Here is a 22798-nt window from a genome sequence, read left to right as displayed (position 1 = left end):
AGCCCGTACTCTGTCCACCCCAGGTTGGATGCCCAGCTGTAGTGAGAGGGCGGTTGGGCTTTCTTTGCCTGGTTCCGGCTCAGGTGAGAGCGGAGCCGGATTGGTGGACCTGAGGTACTTTCCGGACTCAATATCAATGTCATCTTGATATTATTTTAATACCATCTGACTACCCATTTGTTAACAACTGCCCTATGTGGATATTTTTTATTATTATATGGCTCGTTTGCACTACTCCAGTGCTGACCTGTATGCCCTCAGGAGGGCACCTCCCTCCTGGTTACGACCTGCCACCTTTTCCTCCAATCCCCTTAAGGACGGGCCCAATTGTTGGGACCCCGAGAGGTGGTTCGGCATAGATAGGGGCCTCTGGTGGAGATATATTAAGAGGCCCCTAATATGTTTTCTAGCCGGCTGTTTTAAAGGGTTAGGGAGGGGGGGAATGGTAGGGTTGGGAGGGAATTGGGGTGTACCCCACCAACCGGTCGTCAGTCCAGGCCTGAAATGGTTCCCGGCGAGATGGGGTTAGGGTTGGGGTCTCCTGGTTTCCCTGGCATTGGGGTGGGGTTTCAAATCCCCACAACGATTGGGAACGGCAGCAGGCGGTTACATGGAGGGCCATATCAACACCTGGGATCGCGCCCCCGCTGTCTTCAAGCGGTGGCGTGCTCCAACCGTCCAGTTGGTACCCATTTATCCGGGGGTGAGAGGGATCAGGCCCCTGAGCTCAGGCTGGTGTACTTTAATGCCAGATCAGTTGTGAACAAGGCTCCCCTCATCCATGATTTGATCGAGGAGGAACACGCGGATCTGGCATGCATTACAGAAACCTGGTTGGGCTCAGAGGGAGGTGTCCCTCTGACTGAGCTTTGCCCTCCAGGTTTCTGTGTGTTACATCGGCCACGGGCTCAGGGCAGGGGCGGTGGGGTGGCGGTAGTTATACGGGAGACCTTATTTCCACGGGAGACCACTATTGTACAGATAGGCGGGAGTGAATCCCTCCTCCTGAGGTGTGGCCCTGGGGCTCAGTTGGGCTTGTTGCTAACATACCTGGCGCACAGCTGTGTAGCAACGGCCCTGCCCGAGCTTCTCGACGTCCTCTCAGGGTTGACACTTGAGTTTCCCAGATTTATAGTTCTGGGCGACTTTAACCTGCCTTCTCTGGGAGGGTCGTCTGAGTTGGCCCGGGAGTTCATGGCCTCCATGACAGCCATAGACGTGACCCAAGTAATTCAGGGTCCGACTCATGGGGGAGGACACACTCTCGACCTAGTTTTCTTATCTGGGCAGTGGTTTGATGATCTGGGAGGGGGCTCGCCAACTATTATCCCCCGTCATGGTCCGATCATCACCTCCTGCGGTTGGTCTTCCACTATGCCACCCCCCGCTGCTGGGCTGCGGAACCGACCAGATGGTTCTGCCCCAGGCGCCTAATGGATCCGGAACGGTTCCAGACGGTGCTTGGGTCTATACCTATCCCCCTCGCTCACAGCCCGGCCGACGCCTTGGTGGATGCCTGGGAAAGGGCTGCCACCGAGGCGCTCGACGGTGTTGTACCCTTGCGACCCTTGACCCGGCGCAGATCCCGGTGGGCTCCATGGTTTTCTGTGGAGCTCTGGGAGATGAAGCGTTGGAGACGAGGTCTAGAGAGCTGTTGGAGATCCAGCCGGTCTGAGTCTGACCGGTTGTGGTTAAGAACCTTTACAAGGTCTTATCTCATGGCAATGAGGACAGCGAAGTCTAATTACTTCGCTGCCCTCATCTCGTCCGCAGATAATCGCCCGGCCGCCCTGTTTAGGGTGACTTGCTCCCTCTTTAATCAGGAGGTGAAGAAGGAGCCCTTACAGGGGCGAGCTGAGGAGTTTAGCTATCATCTGACGGACAAAATCGCTCAGATTCGAGCCGGTTTGGATTCTGACTGGGCAGAGACTGACGGGAAGGAATCAAGCTGTCTAGAGAATGTTACCTGGAGTGAATTCGATCCTGTGACCCCAAATGAGGTGGACAGGATCATGAGGAGACTGAGTTCCGCCACGTGTTTATTGGACCCGTGCCCCTCCTGGCTGGTATATGCAGCCCGGGAGGAGACACGAGGCTGGTTCCAGGCAGTAATAACTGCTTCCTTGAGGGAGGGTACCTTCCCTGCCGCCTTCAAGGAGGCGGTGGTGAGGCCCCTCCTCAAGACGCCTGCCCTGGACCCAGCTATTTTGAACAACTATCGTCCGGTCTCCAACCTTCGCTTTCTTGCGAAGGTGGTTGAGAGCGTGGTGGCACTTCAGCTCCCTCTGTTCCTGGAGGAAACTGATTATCTGGACCCATACCAATCGGGCTTCAGGACCGGGTACAGCACGGAGACGGCATTGGTTGCGCTGGTGAATGATCTCTGCCGGGCTTGGGACAGGGGTTGTTCCTCTGTCCTATTCCTATTAGACCTCTCAGCGGCTTTTGATACCATCGACCATGGTATCCTACTGCGGCGTCTCAGGGGGTTGGGAGTGGGGGGCACTGTTTTACAGTGGTTCTCCTACCTCCTGGGCCGCTCGCAGTCGGTGTTGACGGGAGGGCAGAGGTCCGCCCCGAGGCCTCTCGTTTGTGGAGTTCGTCAGGGGTCGGTCCTCTCTCCCCTCCTGTTCAACATCTATATGAAGCCGCTGGGTGAGCTCATTCGTGGTTTCGGGGTGGGGTATCATCAGTATGCTGATGATACCCAGCTTTTTCTTTCCACCCCGAACCAACCCAGTGATGCCCTCGACGTGATGTCCCGTTGCCTGGAAGCGGTCCGGGTTTGGATGGGGAGAAACAGGCTTCGTCTCAATCCTGCCAAGACTGAGTGGCTATGCATACCGGCATCTCAGACTAACCAATCTTTTCCATTGTTAACTATGGGGGGTGAGGTGTTACCCCCCGTTGATAGGGCCCGCAACTTGGGTGTCCTCCTGGATTCACGGCTCAGTTTGGAAGATCATATAGGAGCCGTGGCCAGGGGGGCTTTTGCCCAGGTTCGCCTGGTGCGCCAGTTACGGCCCTATCTGGACCGAGATGCCCTACGCACAGTCACCCATGCGCTCGTGACCTCCAGGCTAGACTACTGCAATGCTCTCTACATGGGGCTGCCCCTGAGGACCACTCGGAGGCTTCAGCTGGTGCAGAATGCAGCCACGCGAGTTGTGATGGGAGTCTCCCGATACTCCCATATAACACCTCTTCTCCGCGAGCTGCATTGGCTTCCAGTTGCCCTCCGGGTGAGATTCAAGGTGCTGGTGATGACCTATAAAGCCCTAAATGGCATGGGCCCGGATTATCTAAGGGAGCACCTGCTGCCAGCGTCAATTTCCCATCGTCCTGTGCGCTCCCACAGGGAGGGCCTCCTCAGAGTACCGCCGGTCAAGGATTGCCGACGGGCGATCCCCAGGGGGAGGGCGTTCTCTGTGGGCGCGCCTGCCCTATGGAATCAACTGCCAACGGAACTCCAGACTGCCCCCGACCTTCGTTCATTTCGCCGGGACCTAAAAACCTGGCTCTTTGAGCTATCTGGTCTGGACTGAGGGGTTTAATGTTTTTAAATTGTGATTTAATTTTTGTGGCTAGACTTAATTTAATGTATTTTAATTTTATATTGGATTGTTTTTAAATTTTGCCTTGTAAACCGCCCTGAGTCCTTTGGGAATAGGGCGGTATATAAACCGAATAAATAAATAAATAAACATCTATATGAAGCCGCTGGGTGAGATCATTCGTGGTTTTGGGGTTGGGTATCATCAATATGCTGATGATACCCAGCTTTTCATCTCTACCCCAAACCACCCCAGTGATGCCCTTGATGTGATGTCCCATTGCCTGGAGGCGGTTCGGGTCTGGATGGGGAGGAACAGGGTTTGGCTCAACCCTGACAAGACTGAGTGGCTGTGGGTGCCGGCATCTCGGGAAATTCAGATCATTCCATCTCTAACCATGGGGGGGTGAGATATTACCCCCCGTAGATAGGGCTCGCAACTTGGGTGTCCTCCTAGACTCACAGCTCTCTTTGGAAGATCATATAGGAGCTGTGACTAGGGGGGCCTTCGCCCAGGTTCGTCTGGTGCGCCAGTTGCGGCCCTATCTGGACCGAGATGCCTTGCGCACAGTCACTCATGCGCTCGTGACCTCCCGTTTGGACTACTGCAATGCTCTCTACATGGGGCTGCCCTTGAGGACTACTCGGCTTCAGCTGGTGCAGAATGCAGCCACGCGAGTGGTGGTGGGGGTTTCCCGATACTCCCATGTAACACCTCTACTCCGCGAGCTGCATTGGCTTCCAGTTGCCCTCCGGGTAAGATTCAAGGTGCTGGTAATGACCTATAAAGCCCTAAATGGCATGGGTCCGGATTACCTACGGGAGCACCTGCTGCTGGCATCGACTTCCCTTCGTCCAGTGCGCTCCCACAGAGAGGGCCTCCTTAGGGTGCTGTCGGTCAAAGAGTGTCAACTGGTGGCCCCCAGGGGGAGGGCGTTCTCTGTGGGCGTGCCAAACCTTTGGAACCGTTTACCGGTGGAGCTCTGGACGGCTCCCGACCTTCGCTCCTTCCGATGTGACCTAAAAACATACTTATTTGAACAAGCCGGCCTGGTCTGATGGGTTTGGGGTTTTTTAATATTAACTGTATTAATTTTATTGGAATTGGGCTGTATTATTTAATTCTTTTTTAACTTTTGTACATTGTATTTTTACTGTATTTGCCCTGTACACCGCCCTGAGTCCTTCGGGAAAAGGGCGGTATAAAAATGGAATGAAATTATTATTATTATTATTATTATTATTATTATTATTATTATTATTATTATTATTATTATTATTATTATTATTATTATTATTATTATTATTATTATATTAAAATGTTTGATGCAATATTAACTGCTGCAGAAATTTCCACAAAATATTTTCATAATGTGCATGCAAAAATATATACAACTCAAATGACTCCTCAAACATTTAGTCAAATTAATAACATACTTGATACTATGCTACAACTTATTCCACTGTCTTCTAGCCAAGTCTACAATGTAATCTGATATTCTGCAAATTCAATGACATTTAGTATTCAAATAGTATTCTTCAAAAGAAATCTAACCTGGAAGTGGTCCTAGCAGATGTTTCTCTATCTTCATGTAAAGCATCACCATTTTGCTGGACCTCTACTAAACAATAAAACAAGAGAATTAGATTTTTCCATTTCTTTTTTAAAACTAAAGGACAATAATTTTAATCCCCCTGAATTCCACTTACTGGTTACTAGTGAACTGCGGTTTGAAAGAGATTCTGTTTCAAGCACCAAACCATCAAGCACTATTATCAGTTCTCCTGTTTGTATCAAGCCACTCTTATTTTCCAGTGAAAGCTTCAAATGTTCTTTGACATGTTCTACTACCAGAAAAAAAGTGTTTTATTAAAAAAAGCCACTTATTAAAACAGCAAATGCATTTGTTCAGACCTAACTCTACTACCTAAACATGTAGGAGAAAAAAACCCCTGTATATCTAATCATTTCAAATATTAAGATTACATTTCTATAACATGGTTATCAATTTATACAGAAATCTGAACAGTGTATCACACTATTTATGAAGCATAGTCTGTAATAATTGTCTAACTGCATATGTGTAATGTAAGACATAAATTCTTAAAAAACCTCAAAATGAACCTATAACATATAAGGATCTTTATGCATTTAAACCACAATTCACACAGACTGAAAGCTATGAAATGGAGCTTTTTTATTCTTTCCTTCCCAATGCAACATTTATTTATTATAGCGTTTATATTCCATTTTTTATTCTAATATTAAGCATTTTTTTCTTCCGTTCAATTGCATATGATTCTTGGAGACTACTTAGACAAGCCTTGGTATGATTTCTCAGAAATGGTTTACCACTGCCTCCTTTCTAGGACTGAGAAAGAATGACTGGCCCAACGTCACCGAGTTGTCTATGTACCTAATGCAGGATTACCACATTTCTTTACATTTAGTATGGGTTGCAATATTAAGAAATATAATACATACAGAACAAAATGAATAAAATTAAAAGATAAAGAAAAGTTAAGCTCATTAAAATAATTAACAATTAAAAGTTTAGAAAATATATAAGAATTTACCATTTTCCTAAATAATGGGTAAATGGGAGCCAACTGCATCTCCTTAGGGAACCAACCATTCAATACCTGGGAGCCATATAGAAGAACGTCCTTTACTAAATAATTGAGAGTCGTGTTTTTAGCAGCAGGAGAATTTTCAGAATGGTCTCTACTGATCTAAGTAACTGGCCAGGTTCATCGTGGGAAAAGTGGTTTCACAGATAGTTAGGCCCTAAGTCATGAAAGAGTTTCAAAGATCAACAACAGCATGTTATATTGTGCCTACTAAGCAATCCCAGAGCTGACACTGGATTTGCATACTTTCTTTCTTAAATACCTATGGAAATTGCTTATAATGGTATGTATATGCTTATGTGTGTATGTGTGTGTGCAGTTATGAGCACATAAACACACACACAGAGAGACACGTATATATATATATATCTCCTTCAGAGCGGTAAGTTTCATTACACTGGATGTGTTTCCTTCAATCCTTGGCAAAAGACGTTTTATGCCAGCTTAAGGCCTTTTAAAAAATCTTAATTTTGGAATATATAGCAAAAGGGTGATTAGAACACTGGTTTTCTTAAAATTATAAATGGACTAAAGAGCCAGATGGGCTTGAAATAGATTTTGAAATTAAAAATAAGAATCCTTCCTGTGAATTCTTTAGTATTCTACTAAAAATGAAGAGTATGAAATTAAGTGTAACAAAAATTTCAATGAGAAACGTTGTTCATTAGAAAAAAATATAAAATGGGACTTTTGAAGGCTCAACACTAGAGGGAACCAGAATGAACTAAAGATTATAATTAAAGGAGAGGAGACCCACTAATACAGAATAGACCCAAATACTCTATCTTGAAACAATTAAAGGTTATTTGAAAACAATGCATTCAGAAATTACTCTTAAGATTATCTGCTATCATAAAATGGATTGAAAAGAGGTATAGAAAAATTAGTTTTATTGGACAAGAGAAAGACTGATTTAAATGTGGATTAAAGATGACAACTTAAACGAATGATATGGAAAAAGATGTTACATAAAATTTACAAATGAAACGAGGTAATGTTTTAATAATTAAAAGGTATACATAAATAACAAACCTGAAGACTGACTTCAATAATTTTTTTCTTTTGGATTTACCAAAGAGACATGTTAAAAGTTTTGAAGGGACAAAGTAAAAATGAAAAGAAATTAAGTTCTAGGACTCTATTTAAATAGCAAAAGGAAGAAGTACATATATTTGATCAAGGTTAAAATATATAGGTAGGTTGATGTTTCTAGTAACTCTTAATGGATTTTTGCTGACAAGGACTAAATGACAATTAAATTTAAATTTTAATTAAAACAAATTTAAAGATTTGTTTGTAGAAAAGAGATCATATATGGAAAGAAGAAATCTTTTGATACCGTATATTTTCAGAGAAAGTGATGTTACTCAAATAAAAGTAAAGAATTTAAAGTTGTTTTATTTAATTAAGATTAAAATATATAATGGACTTCTGTTGATTAGGATGAAATATGTTTACAGATAAAAGATGAAATATGGGAAGAGATTTTTTTGTTAAAGTATTAGGGAAGGTGATAGGTTTCTGAAAATATTTCTATTTGTTGTGATGAAGAAGAAGTCATTTCTTTATGTAACTTTTTCTTTAGTATATTTTTTTCTTTTTATTTTTTTTCTTTGCACTTTTTTGTTTTTGTTTTCAGTCTTTTATATTTTTTATTTGTATTAATATTTTATCTTTGTATCTCTAAACTTCAAATAAAAATTATTATTAAAACTGGAAAAAACAAGGTTCCAAAACAAGATCAAAATAAGGACAAAGCAGTACACATTCTAACTGCTGACTATTCCTCCATTCACTTGTTTTATTTCTTATTCCTTTCACAGATATTATACATTCTCTACATGTTAGAGGCAATTCTCATTAATTCTTCAACCATGTTCCTTTCCTAAACTTGTTAATTTTCCCTGCTTACACTAATAAGCAATCATTCAATTAATCAGAATGGGCAAAGAATATTTTCAGGAAGCACTCCTTACAAGCAGTAGCTATTCATAAGATGCCCTTTTCAATGTTCACAATTAGCTAGCATATAGCCCTTCATAATACACATCTTTTCTTCCAAATTTCTTATTGAATACCACTGAAAAACTCCTGTAAGTTCACTTTGTTCATTGATCCTTAAATGTTATTTGGTTCAGATTACACTTTCTAATGATTCCAACTCTACCTACCTACCTACCTACCTACCTACCTATCTATCTATCTATCTATCTATCCATCCATCCATCCATCCATCCAATATACCATGCATCTCACAATGCAAGGCAACACCATGAAGCTTACAACAAAGTAAAACATAAGGAAGTAAAAACAATTTTAAATATAAAAACAAATCAAAATTACAAGAGATTAAAACAAGCTAACCCCCCCCCCCCACACACACACAAAGTTTAGAGCAGAGGTGGTTATGGCTGCTGTGGTAATACACAAGCTATCTCCAGTCTACAACTTCCCCCTCAGGACCCTATGCCAACTGGATTAGCCAGTTTTAAGACACTTCCTGAAGGCCAGACGGGGGCAGACCTCACCTCCTGTACCAAGATATTCCAGAGAGAGGGGCCGTGGCTATAATTCCCTGGCTGATGGGATCTGCAGTAGACCTCTTCTGCCAGCATGAGTGTGGAGGGGCAAAATGGCTCCTCAGATATCCTGGAGCTATGCCATAAAGGGCTTTAAAGGTAATGACCAACATTTTGAATTGGACCCAGAAGTAAATCAGCAGCCAGTGCAGCTTGCATAACATTGGGGTTACATGTGCCACCCTAGGGGCCACTAAAACTCTACATGTTTTATGTGTAGTTTATGTGTAGTTTGTGTAGTTTTATGTGTACTTTTATGTGTAGGGTATGTGTAGTTTAACGAAGAGAAGGGTGAGGGGTGACATGATAGCAGTGTTCCAATATCTCAGGAGCTGCCACAAAGAAGAGGGAGCCAAGCTATTCTCCAAAGCACCTGAAAGCAGGACAAGAAGCAATGGATGGAAACTAGTCAAGGAGAGAAGCAACCTAGAACTAAGGAGAAACTTCCTGACAGTTAGAACAATTAACCAGTGGAACAACCTGCCTCCAGAGGTGGTGAATGCTCCAACACTGGAGGCTTTTAAAAAGAGACTGGACAGCCATTTGCCTGAATGGTATAGGGGAGACATGTCAAACACAAGGCCCGGGGGCCGGATGCGGCCCGCGAAGTGGTTTCATGTGGCCCGCGAAGCCATCCTGGAAACAGTGAGGGAACGGCCCCCACTGCCTTGGCCCTGGCCCAGAGACCCTGCTGCCAGAGACCCCCAGATCTCTCCCACTCCTGCCCAGGCCCCCATAGGCACCCTTGATGCGAACGATGTAGAGCTGGCCACGCCCACCCAGTAGGCCATATGCACTCTGGCCACACCCACCCAGTAGGCCACGCCCACCCAGGCCATACCCACCCGGCCCCTTGAGGGCAACCGCAATGCTGATGCGGCCCTCAATGAAATTGAGTTTGACACCCCTGGTATAGGGTTTCCTGCCTGAGCAGGATGACCTCCAAGGTCCCTTCCAACTACTACTACTACTACTACTTATTATTATTATTATTATTATTATTATTATTATTATTATTATTATTATTATTATTATTATTATTATTATTATTATTATTATTTATTATTATGTGGCTGTATTCTGAACCAAATGTAGCTTCCAAAAATACTCCAAAAGTATTGGAGTATTGCAACTCTACCAGAACTCCCAAGCTGCTCACCAGATCTGTCTGGGGTAGTGCAACCCCATCTAAAACTAAAGATGATAAACCTCCAGATCCTAAAGTTCCATGTAACCACAGGCACTCTTTCTTACCAAAGTTCAACTGAAGCTTGTTGTCCTCCATCCAGGCACCCACAGCCTCCAGGCACTACAAAAGGACAGCCACAGCCTCATTGGGATCACCAGCAAGGGAAATGTAAAACTGAGCGTCATCAGCATATTGATGATATCTCGTCCCATGGTTTCTGATGATCTCACCCTGCAGCTTCATGTAGATGTTTAAAAGGAGCAGGGTGAGCACTGAGCCCTGCAGTGCCCCACAAAGGAGATGCTATGGGCTAGACCTCTTATTCCCTATCAACACCAACTACAGTAGAACCAGCCACAATGATAGGAACCTAACCAGAGCAACATTGTGCTGCCCAGTTCCAAACCCCACAGCTGATCCAAAAGGACACCATGGTTGATGGTAATGAAAGCTGTCGAGAGGTCAAGAAGGGCAATACCCTCATGCTAATTTCACAAGAGATCATCCACAAGCACAATCAATGCTGTTTCTGTCCTAAAACTGGACCTGAAATCTGACTGAAGGTTTGATACCAAAGTATCTACAATGTCTCATGCCCTCAAAAAATATGCTGTAATTATTTTATTCCATGGATAACTTTAAGAAATCTTTTTTCAGATTACATACAGATGATTAGTTTTATCAATAAGAGATGAAGATATTTTCTATTTCTATTGTTAGAAAGGTCAGTTTTTCATAATTAGTTCAGAGTGAGTTATTATAACATTTCACATACCTATATTTAAGGTATAATGGCACCATAAGGTACAGAATATTAAAAATAAACAAACAATATAAGTAGATTTGTGCAAACTTTAACTTACATCTTCTATTGTGAACTTCCAAAGCTTGTCTAAGATCTACAGTGGCTTTTCCTAATAAAGCATCAGCTTTTAAAGTATGACGGCTCCAAACTCTAAATTCCAAAGTGGTTTGTGGAGTCACATTCCTATACAAAAACAAATTCCTTTTTAAAATTGAAAATATATTACTGCACCTGTTTAATAATCCCCAACATGTAGAGCAATAATTACTGTATTTGAATATTGTCTTTTGATTAGAAAACAGCAAGTTTAGATAATTTTATATCAACATAATTATATTACAGTTTACAACCCAAGTTCAATAATTAAATGATTAAAATTTTTAAAACTGTTATAATATACTTTTCAAAGTAATTCCCATCTTCCTTTTCCTCAATACTCAAACTATCGTGGTTGTTTTGTTGCTGTGCATATTTTTTTCTAAATTAATACACATATGTCAGCCAATGGAATACCAGCAAGGAATAAAAGCCAATTGCAACTAGTAGCAACCTTCCAGTTTAGGATCTAACTTCAATACAGTATGTGGTACTCTTGAAATTGCACAAAAACAAAACAAAACAAAAGGTAAACAAAGTTATGATTTCTTTCTTTAAGAATACATTCTCTACAAATTCCAGGTAAAGCTTTCTAATTTGTTTTCCCATGACTTTTATTTTAACACACTATCCAATATTACCTTCTGTTTTGTTAATATAAAATATGTTTTTCTTTATTTATGTTTTTCACTTACCTGTATTTCCTTTATGGATAGAAACAAGGCCAGATTACTGATGAAAATTTTATTTTCAAAAATGGGGATTAATTTTGGTTTGTTTCTTCATCCCAATAGTAGGTGAGACAATCCTGGATGCAAATCAAAACAGTATCTAGTAGAATTTAAGAGAGGAGATTCTATTCTCCTATTTCATCAAAACATTGTGAGTAATCTCCATATCACCCACTGTTTTTCCCTTGTCCGTTCAAAAAAACTAATCTGATTAAGGGGTCTGGAACCTGCATATTTTTTCTGAACATTTGGGATAGAAATAGTTAATTATAAAAATATTCTACTTACACTGTCAATTGTTCTTCCCATTTTGGATTTGAGGAACTGCCAGACTTAGATGTTTTCTTCACTTCGTTGTCTGCTACTAGTTCTGTATAAATGGCAGCTGAACTAAAGATGTTCTTTTTTCTTTTCAATTTGGCACTAGAAACTAAAAGAAAATTACTTAAAACTACTGGAAATAGTTCTTTTTAGAAAATGACAATTAATTACAATGTCTCTATTCAAAACTAATGAATGGGGGAGCTTATTTTTACCACTATCTAGAAAATCCAGGTCACATTTTGTGATTACAAACAGTATTTAGCTGTACATTAAAATTGCCTAGAGTACTTCAGCACTCTAATTTAGAACATATTGACAATCAAAAGACTTCTGCTTTGTTGCAAGAAAAATCCCTTGTATATGACAGTTAGGATCCAGAAACAATATCACACTTCACACTTCCTTTTTCATCTAGCTAAAAGGAGCCATGTTAAAAAAAACACAAAACCCCAAAACCTGATGGATGAGTACTATTGGAAGGCTGTGATAACAAGCAGTTAAATAGATCTATTTGAAGTTGTTCTTCACACTTCAGTAGTAACAAATCAGTACACTAATATTAACTGTTCATCGCCTGTTATATTTTCACTGAAAATGGTTCTAACTCCTTAAATAACCTTCTGACATAGAATGTTTTATAAGTTACTATAGCAACATGTCTACAGAGGTATTGTTTAATCAAACAGCAAACTTTAAAATCTACAGATATACTTTTTAGCAACCCTATCAAGAACTTTAAAAGTTCCTACTCCTTAACTGACATTTTGAAAGGTTTTTAATCTAATTTTGTATAATATCACAAAAGCAAAAATGCATACATGAAAGCTACAACTGGAGAACTGGTTTCTTAAACCCAACAGCTATTATTTTGCTTACTAAAGAAGTAAAAGTACAGGTATTCCTCAACTTAGGACCACAACTGGGACCGGAACCTCTGTCGCGAAGCAATGTGTTGTCACATAACCGCATTGCATAGTGACAGCATTCCCAAAGGTCCCAAATGAAATTAGAAACTTTTCATAGTTGGGTTGTAGATTTAGGCAGAGGTTTGTCCTCCGACCTTGCTGCTTGGTTCCTGGATGTTTTATTACCAAACTAGGTGATGTCTTCTGCAGGGGTTTTGGATGAAGTGTCTTGTTCGTTTATACAGGTCCTGGGTAGTTGGTTAGTCTTGTGGCCGTCATGTTACCTAGTTTGGTAACGAAACGTCCGGGAGCCAAGTAGCATCCTCAGAGGACAAACCTCTGCCCAAACCAATTGAGTTTGTTAGGCCAGGACAGTGCTGTCATTGGATAAGAAGGATCTCATCCTTCTCCATCCCTGCCACAATTGCATTCACTTCAGGATTTAGAAAGCCCTGTGGAACAGCCTTTCCCTGACATTGAAGATCTGGCTTTCTCCCAAAGGCTGAGATAGAGGTGAGGTAAATGAGAGGATTTAATGAGGCCCGTTTGTGAAAACTAACCTTTGGTGTTTATGATTTTAGGAGATACTGTACAGTCATATGAAAAAGAAAGTAAGTTCTACACTTTTACATACCAAGACATAGTAAAAATCATCTGGTCCTTAGCAATGTTTAAAAATAGGTAAATACAATCTCAGATGAACAACAGCACATGACACCATGTCATCATGGCTTCTCCATTTTGGCTTTCCTTTTGTAAAATAAATGATATGATATAACATGTCACCCTGCAGCCCCACGAAGGATTTTCACATGCACACACCCAGGCATGGAGGGGAGAGGAAATGCTTCATTAGTGACAGCAACTTGCAACCTTCCCTGCCAGCTTCCCAACTGATTTTCTGGAGAAGCCAGCAGAGAAGAATGCTGATGATCATGTGGTGTCTGGCAACTGTGCATAAGTGCATATTGGTTACCAAACACTCAGCTCACAATTACGTGGCCACTGTGACATTTTACAACAACCAGAAGTCCTTTATCATTTCAATACATCTAAAGCTTACTTAGTTCTTTGAGGTTGACTTTCTTCCCTGGGATTAAGTACAAGTAGTCCTCGACTTACAACAGTTCATTTAGTGACCATTCAAAGTTACAACAGCACTGAAAAAAAGTGATTTATGACCATGTCACATATATGACCTTTGCAACATCATGTGATCAAAATTCGGATGCTCGGTAACTGGTTCATATTTATGACTGTTGCTGTGTCCCAAGGTCACGTGATCACCTTTTGCGACCTTCTGACAAGCAACGTCAATGGGGAAGCCAAATTCACTTAACAACTGGGTTGCTAACTTATCAACTGCAGTGATTCACTTAACTGAGGCAACAATGGTCATAAAATGGGGCAAAACTCATTTAACAACAGAAATTTTGGACTCAGTTATGGTCATAAGTCGAGGACTACCTGTATTTTGAGCTTCTTTAGATTTCAAGGTTCCTAAAACATGTCAATGCAATGTTTTTGTTTCACAAAGATCATTTTAGTTGTTTTACCACCTATACTACCTTGGAACTATATGGCCCATAAAATATTTCTGACTTTAATAAAACTTTGTGCTGGATCCCAATGGTCACATGATTACATTTCATATACTTGGCAATCTGTTTGCATTTACGACTGGTTGCCAAATAGCTTGCAATCATTTGAAAGTTAATGAGGAAGCCAGCAGAGAAAGCTGCAAGTGAAGAGGAGTTTGGATGAGATCTGTTCCCTTAGCATGCTAGAAGGGAAATCCCACAATGCATTGGAGGAACGGACCTCAGATCTGACAATAATGCTAGCGAACGCCATTATTCACATGAATGCCTTCCCCAATGGGGCTGGGAGAGGGTCTGGACCTCCAGGTATGATGGGAGGCCCAAGTCCTCTCCCTACCCTACCATGTCCTGGAGGCATAGGCCCCCACTCCAGCCCTCTACTTAATGACTGACCATAGCACTTTTCTACGCCAAAAAATACCCAAAAAATTATGATTAGTCATGTTAAGATTTGTTTAAAATAAATGGTACAGAATTTCAAGGAAGGAAAAGCAATCCTCCTCTTTCTTATCAGCTACAAGAAACCATCCAACTAAAACCAAGGCACATGGAAGTTCAACAAAAGGATCATTATGTTATCTCATCCTTGTATGTGATTATCTATTTTTAAAATAGACAAAAATTCAAAAGGACCAAAATGTTAGTAATATTGGACAACGATAGCTATACCACCAGGCATTCTTCTTTGCTCAAACTAATAGGATGTAATGCGGTATTTCTATTTTAAAAGGATAACATAGACATATTTAATATAATTGTAAATCTGCAAAGGATTAAATCTGTACTAGTTGCTTCAGGGAGAGATATAATTAACACAGATAAATAGAACAAGAAATAAAGTAGAATCTATTTTTATTTATCAATGGCAGGCAAATAATAAGAAACATAGTTAGTAAATTTTAACTTACTTGTTACTTGCATCTGTAGTCTTCCATTGTAGTTATTACTATTTCCAGATGCTGGGGAGGCTGCAGCCATATCAGGGGATCCACTTTCAGCCTATTGAAGAAGACAAAATATTTGACCGCATATTCTCACTATTCTACTAAAGTTACAACCAGTTGATAATAATTTAATGAATCAGGTTTAGTTCCTATAAAACTATTCTATTAACATTATATTCCTTGTAGTGCTTATCAATTTAATTCATGTTTACATACTTTTTGAAATTATTGTCAACACTTTTTATCTTTGTGTTTGTTTTATTTTTAAGAAAATAAGCTATGACTCCAATTTGATACTTCAGGTAGTCCTCAAGCAATCATTCAAAGTTACAACAGACTTCCTCAGAACTACTTATGACCTTTTTTATAAGTTCAAATAGGCATACGCACTCCCAGTCACATGACTGCATTTTGGCAACTTACATGTATGGACATTTGCAGCATCCCATAGTCACATGATCACAATTTTTGATATTTTTTTGCCAGTTTCACTTTTACTTTTTGTCAAAAAAAATACCCATTAAGTATAATGATTCACTTAACTACTGCAGCATTTGCTTAACAATCACAGTGTCTGCTTAACAACTACTTCAAAAAAGGTTGTAAAATCGGATGAGGTAATGTGTTGACCCACTTAATGACAGCCACAATGTACAACCATAATTCCAGGCTTAATTAGTCCTAGGACTGCTTATACAGATGCGGCCAAAACTATTGGTACACTTCCATGTTTTCCAAAAAAGCTCCACAGCAATTTGTCATGAAGTAAATTGAAATTAACAAAAGTAAATGGCATCAATTAATCTTTATTCAATAGTCTACAAAGAAAACTTTGTTTTTGTTATATAACATAACACATTCCTGTAAATAATAAAACAAATGTAAATAGCATGGGCATAATTATTGATATCCTTAACCTAATATTTCATAGCATTTGTTTTCAGGCAATAACTGCAATAAAGTATACCTCTGAATACGATTTTATATTTCTCAACTCACAATCTGTTGAAAAACTACTCTTCTCAAATAAGTTTCAACTCTTCCCATAAATGTTCAATCGAATTCAGATCAGAAGTTAAAGCTAAAGTTCTGAACAACCCAATGTTTGTTTTCCAATCATTCTTTGGTTCGCTCTAATATGCGTTTGGGGACATTATTCTATTAGAGGGCCTATGAGCTAAGACAGAGCATTCTAATACTGGGCATTATAATTTAACACCATAATGCCTTGATAATTTTCTGATTTCATTTATTCATCAACCCTATAACTTTATGGAGGTTCCTCCTTGTTTCACAGTAAAGTTGGTGTTCTTTTTTAAAAAGCTTTTTTTCTTGTGAACATACAGCAGCTGTGATTTACCAAAAAGCTCTAATTTTGTTCAAACTGTCCAAAAGACATTGTCATAGAAGATCTGTGCCTTGTTGACATGCATTTTGGCAAACTGCAAACTGGCTGTTTTGTGCCAATCTTTAAGAAGGAGGATCGTTTACTGTGGACACCACTTTCAGTCAAACAGTGTTTGATAGTGTAATGTGATATTGTTGTAACTTGATCTTGCAGATCAGCCAGGATCTGTTTAAAATTTTCTTTGGTTCCTTCTGTTCAATCTATGGTCAACTTTCATCTTGTGGCCACATCCAGGGAGGTTGGCTATGGTCTCAGGGCTCTTAAGCTTCTTGATAACATTAGCAATCATGGTCACAAGAATATGAAGCATTGAAGATGGTTTTGTAACTTTTATCTTTACCATGCTTGGCTATTACCTTCTTCCTTTCCTCCTCAGTCAACTGTCTGCTTTTATATGGTTGTGGGGATAAGAAATTAAAATTATTCCCATGAAAGCCACCTTTAGTTCTTGAAGGAAAATTGTAAATTTAATTTAACTGATTAAAATGTAAATTTAATTAATAAACACTACTACATAGTAGTATTTCAAAATTTATTTATTTATATCCTCTTTATTATTTTTATAAATAATTCAAGGTGATAAACATGCGTAATACTCTTTCCTCCTTCTATTTTCCCCACAACAACCCTGTGAGGTGAGTTGGGCTGAAACTGGCCCAAGCTCACCAACTGGCTTTCATGCCTAAGGCTGAATTAGAAGGCATAGTCTACTGCTTTCTAGGCCAGCACCTTAGCCAGTAGATCAAACTGGCTCTATATAAAGTCATGTAATTATAATATAAAATATAAAGTTATGTATTATAATTAATTAAATTTACAAATTTATTTTGGCCTCACAATCATCAGGAGAATATGTTCTGCTTCTTTCTACACATATGTGATCATATAATACTCTCAATTTTTTTTAAAAAAAACAAATATGGGCAATAATCTTGCTAAATGTTTGTATAAACTATACAATAAAGAGGGCAGCTTTATTAGAACAAAAAGATTTTGTTTTTGGTCTAGTGGTTAAGGCACCGAACTAGAAAGGAAGAGACATGAGTTCAAGTTCTGCCTTGGTCATGAAAACCAGCTGGATGACTTTGGTCCAGTCACTGTCTCTCAACCCAACTCACCTCACACAGATGTTGTTGTGGGGAAAATAGGAAGAAGGTGTGTTGGATATATTTTCAGACTGTGATGCTGATAGGACCAAATCAACACCTTTGCATCTCTCAAAGATGCAAGCTATTAAAATTTGTGAACTCTTTTAAATGTTCAATATTTTTGCATAAATATGACCTAAAAAAGCTCCATACATAACACCAGCTGCCTGCAATTAGTGCAGGTTCGCATCCCACCAGGCTCAAGGTTGACTCAGCCTTCCATCCTTCCGAGGTAGGTAAAATGAGGACCCAGATTGTTGGGGGCAATAAGCTGACTTTGTAATAATGCCGCTTGGGGTGTGTGTGAAAGCCCTAACAAGCAGGCATATACATAGAATGAAGGCTACTGCTAAGCTTGTAAGCCGCCCTGAGTCTTCGGAGAAGGGCGGGATATAAATGTAATAAAAATAAATAAATAAATAAATAAATAAATAAATAAATAAATAAATAAATAAATAAATAAATAAAAGACGTCTATTTTCCACCCATCCTAAAACTAAATAAAGAGAACTTATTATTATGTTGACATCTGTCATCTACCTATTGCTTCCAATTAATGAAAAAGTTATGGAGATTATGTGGCTAAGAAGACATTATACATAATCATAAACCTGTGGAAAATGTAAAATTAAACTGGTGATAATCTATCAGTACAATTCTTTTACACAGCAGAATAAAAAGTAATAGCTCTTAAAGTGATATTCTTGAACTAAGTAAAATAAATCAGAATCTGAAAATCTTTCCTATACATCTTCAATGTAATTAACATCTGATTCCAGCTAATCATTTCAGGTCCTCTGCCCTATCATACTTTTGCTTTCTGTTAAGAACGATACCACAATCAGGCAGGAGTCTTACATACAGTTTTTTAGACAGATTGATGTGAACGAGGAAACTTATGCAGGTGGGATATAAATAGCAAACCATTCATACCAGTAAGGCACTTATTCAATGTTAATTGTCCAACATACTGTACAGCTCTGTCTTATGCCTACTTTAATGTTTTGCCCTCTGCAAAAAAAGAGCCTTGGTGGAGCAGTGGGCTAATGCCTCCTTAAGTAACACCAGCTGCCTGCAATTAGTGCAGGTTCACGTCCCACCAGGCTCAAGGTTGACTCAGCCTTCCATCCTTCTGAGGTAGGTAAAATGAGGACACAGATTATTGGGGGCGATAAGCTGACTTTGTAATAATGCCGCTGGGGGGGGCGAAAGCCCTAATAAGCAGGCATATACATAGAATGAAGGCTATTGCTAAGCACATTGTGCTTTAGATTGTAAGCCGCCCTGAGTCTTCGGAGAAGGGCGGGATATAAATGGGATAAAAAAAAATACTGCAGGAAAGGTAGACAAGACTACTTCTGCAGTGTGAATTTGCCTGCGTTTTAGAGGAACCTGAGCCAATATGTTCCTTCAATGCCCTTTCAATAACTTGTTCCCTGATTTCATAACTTTACTTGTTAATACGTCTTCTGATTTTTGTTTGCTTTATATTATCAGATTGTACATATGTAATATTTAAGAAACCAGTTGACAACAGACTTGGAACAATTGGAAAATTTCTTACTGCCACCACTGCTTTATACAGAAAGGGGTTAAGTATATAAATAAACATGTTTTTACTGTTTTATGTCTTGTTGCCATGTAACTGGTAACTGACAGCAACAAAGTTATACATAAAAAATAATGTTTGATCAATGTATCAGGGTTACTGAAAAGACATTTTTATGTTTGTCTTTCCAATATTCCAAATCTATTACAAGTAGATTTCTTGCAACTGTTGACTAGACCCGTACCAGAACTTGATCTTCTCTGGTTTCGCTTGGTCATTAACAACAACAAAAGAAATTATATGAAATGTATGCTAAGCAATTGATCTGAAACAAAAACAGAGAGGATTTACAGATAGTGCTTGACTTACAACTGGTTCCTTACTGACCATTCAAAGTTACAATGGACTTGAAAAATGGACTTGCAACCCAGATACGAAGTTCCAATAATCAGGTCCCTTCTACAGTTAAATGATTGCATTTTGGGCACTCGGCAACACAGCCTCATGTACAGCCATTTGCAACATCCCACAGTCACATGACTGCATTTTATACTAGTTTTGTCAAAAAATAGTGCTTAGTTCCAGCTTTCACAATCTTAGCAAAACCATTGGCTCATTTACAGTCCACCACATTGACTTAATAACCATTACAAAAAAACATAAAATGGGATCAGTCACACGTCCCAAGTCATTTTACAATTGTCACAACATAAGATCCTAGCAGGCAGGCATCACTGTAGATATACGTCGACTATCTGTACTACATTTCTATAATCATGTTCCTCTTATTCTCAAATTAAAAATAAAATATTTTACTCTTTGCTATCTTAAATTGAATTAGAATCATATATAGTAGCATATATGATTCTAATACTGTAAGCATATATGATCCTAATAGTACATATATAGTTAAATATACTAGTTAAAATATAGGAAAAAATGGTTAAATATTTAGAAAAATTGTAATTATCTCAAGTTAATAATTCAAATATATTACTGAATAATAGTCAAGGAATAAAAAACAGTTGACATTCTGGAATGCAAGCAGTTGTTTATTGTTAATATTAGCTAAGATAAAAATAAACTATTGATTTACTTTTAAAGCATTTATACCCAATTCTTCAGCTAAAAAAAGTTTCAGAGAAGCTTTTATAATTAGAAACAACAGTTTCTGTCCTTAGGGTCTTATAATGTAAAAGGCATGAGAGAAGTAAAATGATACTCCATATTTAGATTAATAATCCATACTAGCAAAAAAGTAAATGTTAGTAAATGCTACATATTTAGTAGTTTCATATAAACTCTAACCCAAATTGTCAAAATAAAGTGGATGTTAGCTCACCTTCACTATCTTGGTCTGGGTGGTTTGTCCCCTCTACCATTCATGTCTTTCACTTAATACTATTTTTCTAACTTAAATATCAGATCAGAGTACAGATCCATAGTAATGATCACTCATTTTCCTTTTTTTTTCATTCTAGGTCTCAAACCATAGTTCAAGCACTAAAACAACAAAGATCACACCATTCCAAAGTAAACTGATCCTAATATTCCATCTTGAATGATGGATACATTTTGGAAACTGTAAATGTTGAAGAATGTATATTAATTGATTTAATTTCAAACTAAGGTTTTGTAGTTGATATTACAGAAATGTCTACAGTGTTACAATTTCAGCTGAGAAAAGACTAATATATAAGGAAAGCCAATGAACTATCAAAAACCTATTCACAGATAATTAACCATTAAGCTTATTATAACACATTAAGACAAAGAAAGAACATTCTCTTTATCAGTGCTTTTTTTGTAAAAGAAAAAGGTGCCGGAACTCACACGTCATACAACCCACCTTGCCTACCCTACAAGGTTCCATCCAAAAAAGGTGCCGGAACTCCGTTCCAGGCGTTCTATGAGAAAAAAAGCCCTGCTCTTTATCATTTTTCTAGATAACAGAATGTCAATACAGATATAATGAACCTTGCCAGATAAAAGCACACTATCACCACTTGCCACAAGAATTTGGAAGTCTCAGAGGAAAATAAGCTTCTTGGCAACTTGTATACAAGTTGGAAAGGTTGTTATTTATCTAAACCAACCTGAATCCTGTCCAGTATCCATTAAGCAACAGGTGACTACCCAGTCCTTCCAGAAAACCTCCAACAAAGGAAGTTGTTCACCCTTCTAGGTAAATTGTTTTGTTGTTCAATCTCTCTTACTATCAGAAAATCCATCCTAACACTGAATGATTCTTCTATTTCAACATATTCATCATCCTGCTCTTTTTCAATAGAGAACAAATCCATCCTTTCTTCCACATGACAACCTTTCCAATGTTTGCAAATCACTACTGTTTTCTCTCCCCATCTTACTTCTCACAAGTTAAATATGCCCAGCTGATGTAACCATTCTTCATAATGCTTTTCCCCCACTTATATCCCAGTAGCTCTGGTCTGAATTTATTCCAGCTTTTTTATGTTCATTTTAATATGAAGTACTCAGAAACTGTCACAGATGTCCACATGTAGTCTTACCAGTGCTGACTATACTAGCACTGCTACTTCAGGTGAACTGATAGATTCTGTTAAAATTACATTGGTCACTTTAATTGTTACATCACACTGTTTGCTCATGTTCAATTGGTAGCTCACCAGACACCCTAATTCTTTCTCATATGCAGTGTCATTTTATAAGTCTTCCACTTTTTAAAATATGTTAGTTTTTTCCAGTCTTCCAGCACCTCAACAGCTGTCTAGGAGTTTTATTTGTTTTGCATGCCATTGCTAATAGCAAAGATTCCTGGCAATTAACTTAAGTAAAAATTCATAAAAGCATATAATATTATGACAGAAAATATTAATTGTATAAACAATAACCAACAACAGCATATCACAGATGGCATTAACACCACCATCTATCAAAATATCTTTAGAAATTTCAATTTTTTACCATTTTCCAGGAATTTAATATTAGGGAGCAGAGTATTACAAAACTCAAGATCATTAAAAAGCATGTTTCTGGGCTTCAGCTTCCCTCACATCCTAAAAAAATGGAGAACCACTAATAATTTCTCCTAGAAAGAAGAGTTCCCTGAAGGATTTTTTTTAATTAATCCTCAAGTATGTTCTCCCATTTCATTCCTCAATAATGTAAGGGAAAATTTTCTCTTTTTCTTAAGAATTACAATGCTAACGCTAATCTGTTCTGCTTTCTCCCTATTCTGTCATTATTCCTCCACTTCCACTACACAATACAGCAATAGCCTCTTTTACTGTACTTCAGACATATTAAAACACAACCATATTGATGACAAAATTAGTGGACTAGAGGAATGCTGT

At 39.0% G+C, this 22798-nt stretch overlaps 1 protein-coding gene across 2 annotated transcripts in view; it reads right to left on the bottom strand.

The window, feature by feature from the left end:
* Positions 1–22798, bottom strand: part of WWP1 (WW domain containing E3 ubiquitin protein ligase 1) — a 68051-nt gene that overhangs the window by 33522 nt on the left and 11731 nt on the right. The window contains exons 2-6 of one of the 2 annotated variants that reach the window (XM_081325290.1): positions 15323–15413; positions 11873–12014; positions 10816–10940; positions 5264–5401; positions 5109–5175 (exon numbers count right to left, since the gene is read on the bottom strand). In XM_081325290.1, the coding sequence (XP_081181416.1) occupies positions 5109–5175; positions 5264–5401; positions 10816–10940; positions 11873–12014; positions 15323–15392 (542 nt within the window). In that variant the 5' untranslated portion in view covers positions 15393–15413. The remainder of the gene's footprint in view (positions 1–5108; positions 5176–5263; positions 5402–10815; positions 10941–11872; positions 12015–15322; positions 15414–22798) is intronic. The other variant, XM_081325291.1, reaches the window with a different exon arrangement.

The sequence above is a fragment of the Vipera berus genome, assembly GCF_964194415.1.
Source record: "Vipera berus genome assembly, chromosome: 3".
Lineage (NCBI taxonomy): Eukaryota > Metazoa > Chordata > Lepidosauria > Squamata > Viperidae > Vipera > Vipera berus.
The sequence above is the reverse complement of the archived record's forward strand: the minus strand, read 5'-3'. Positions and strand labels throughout refer to the sequence as shown.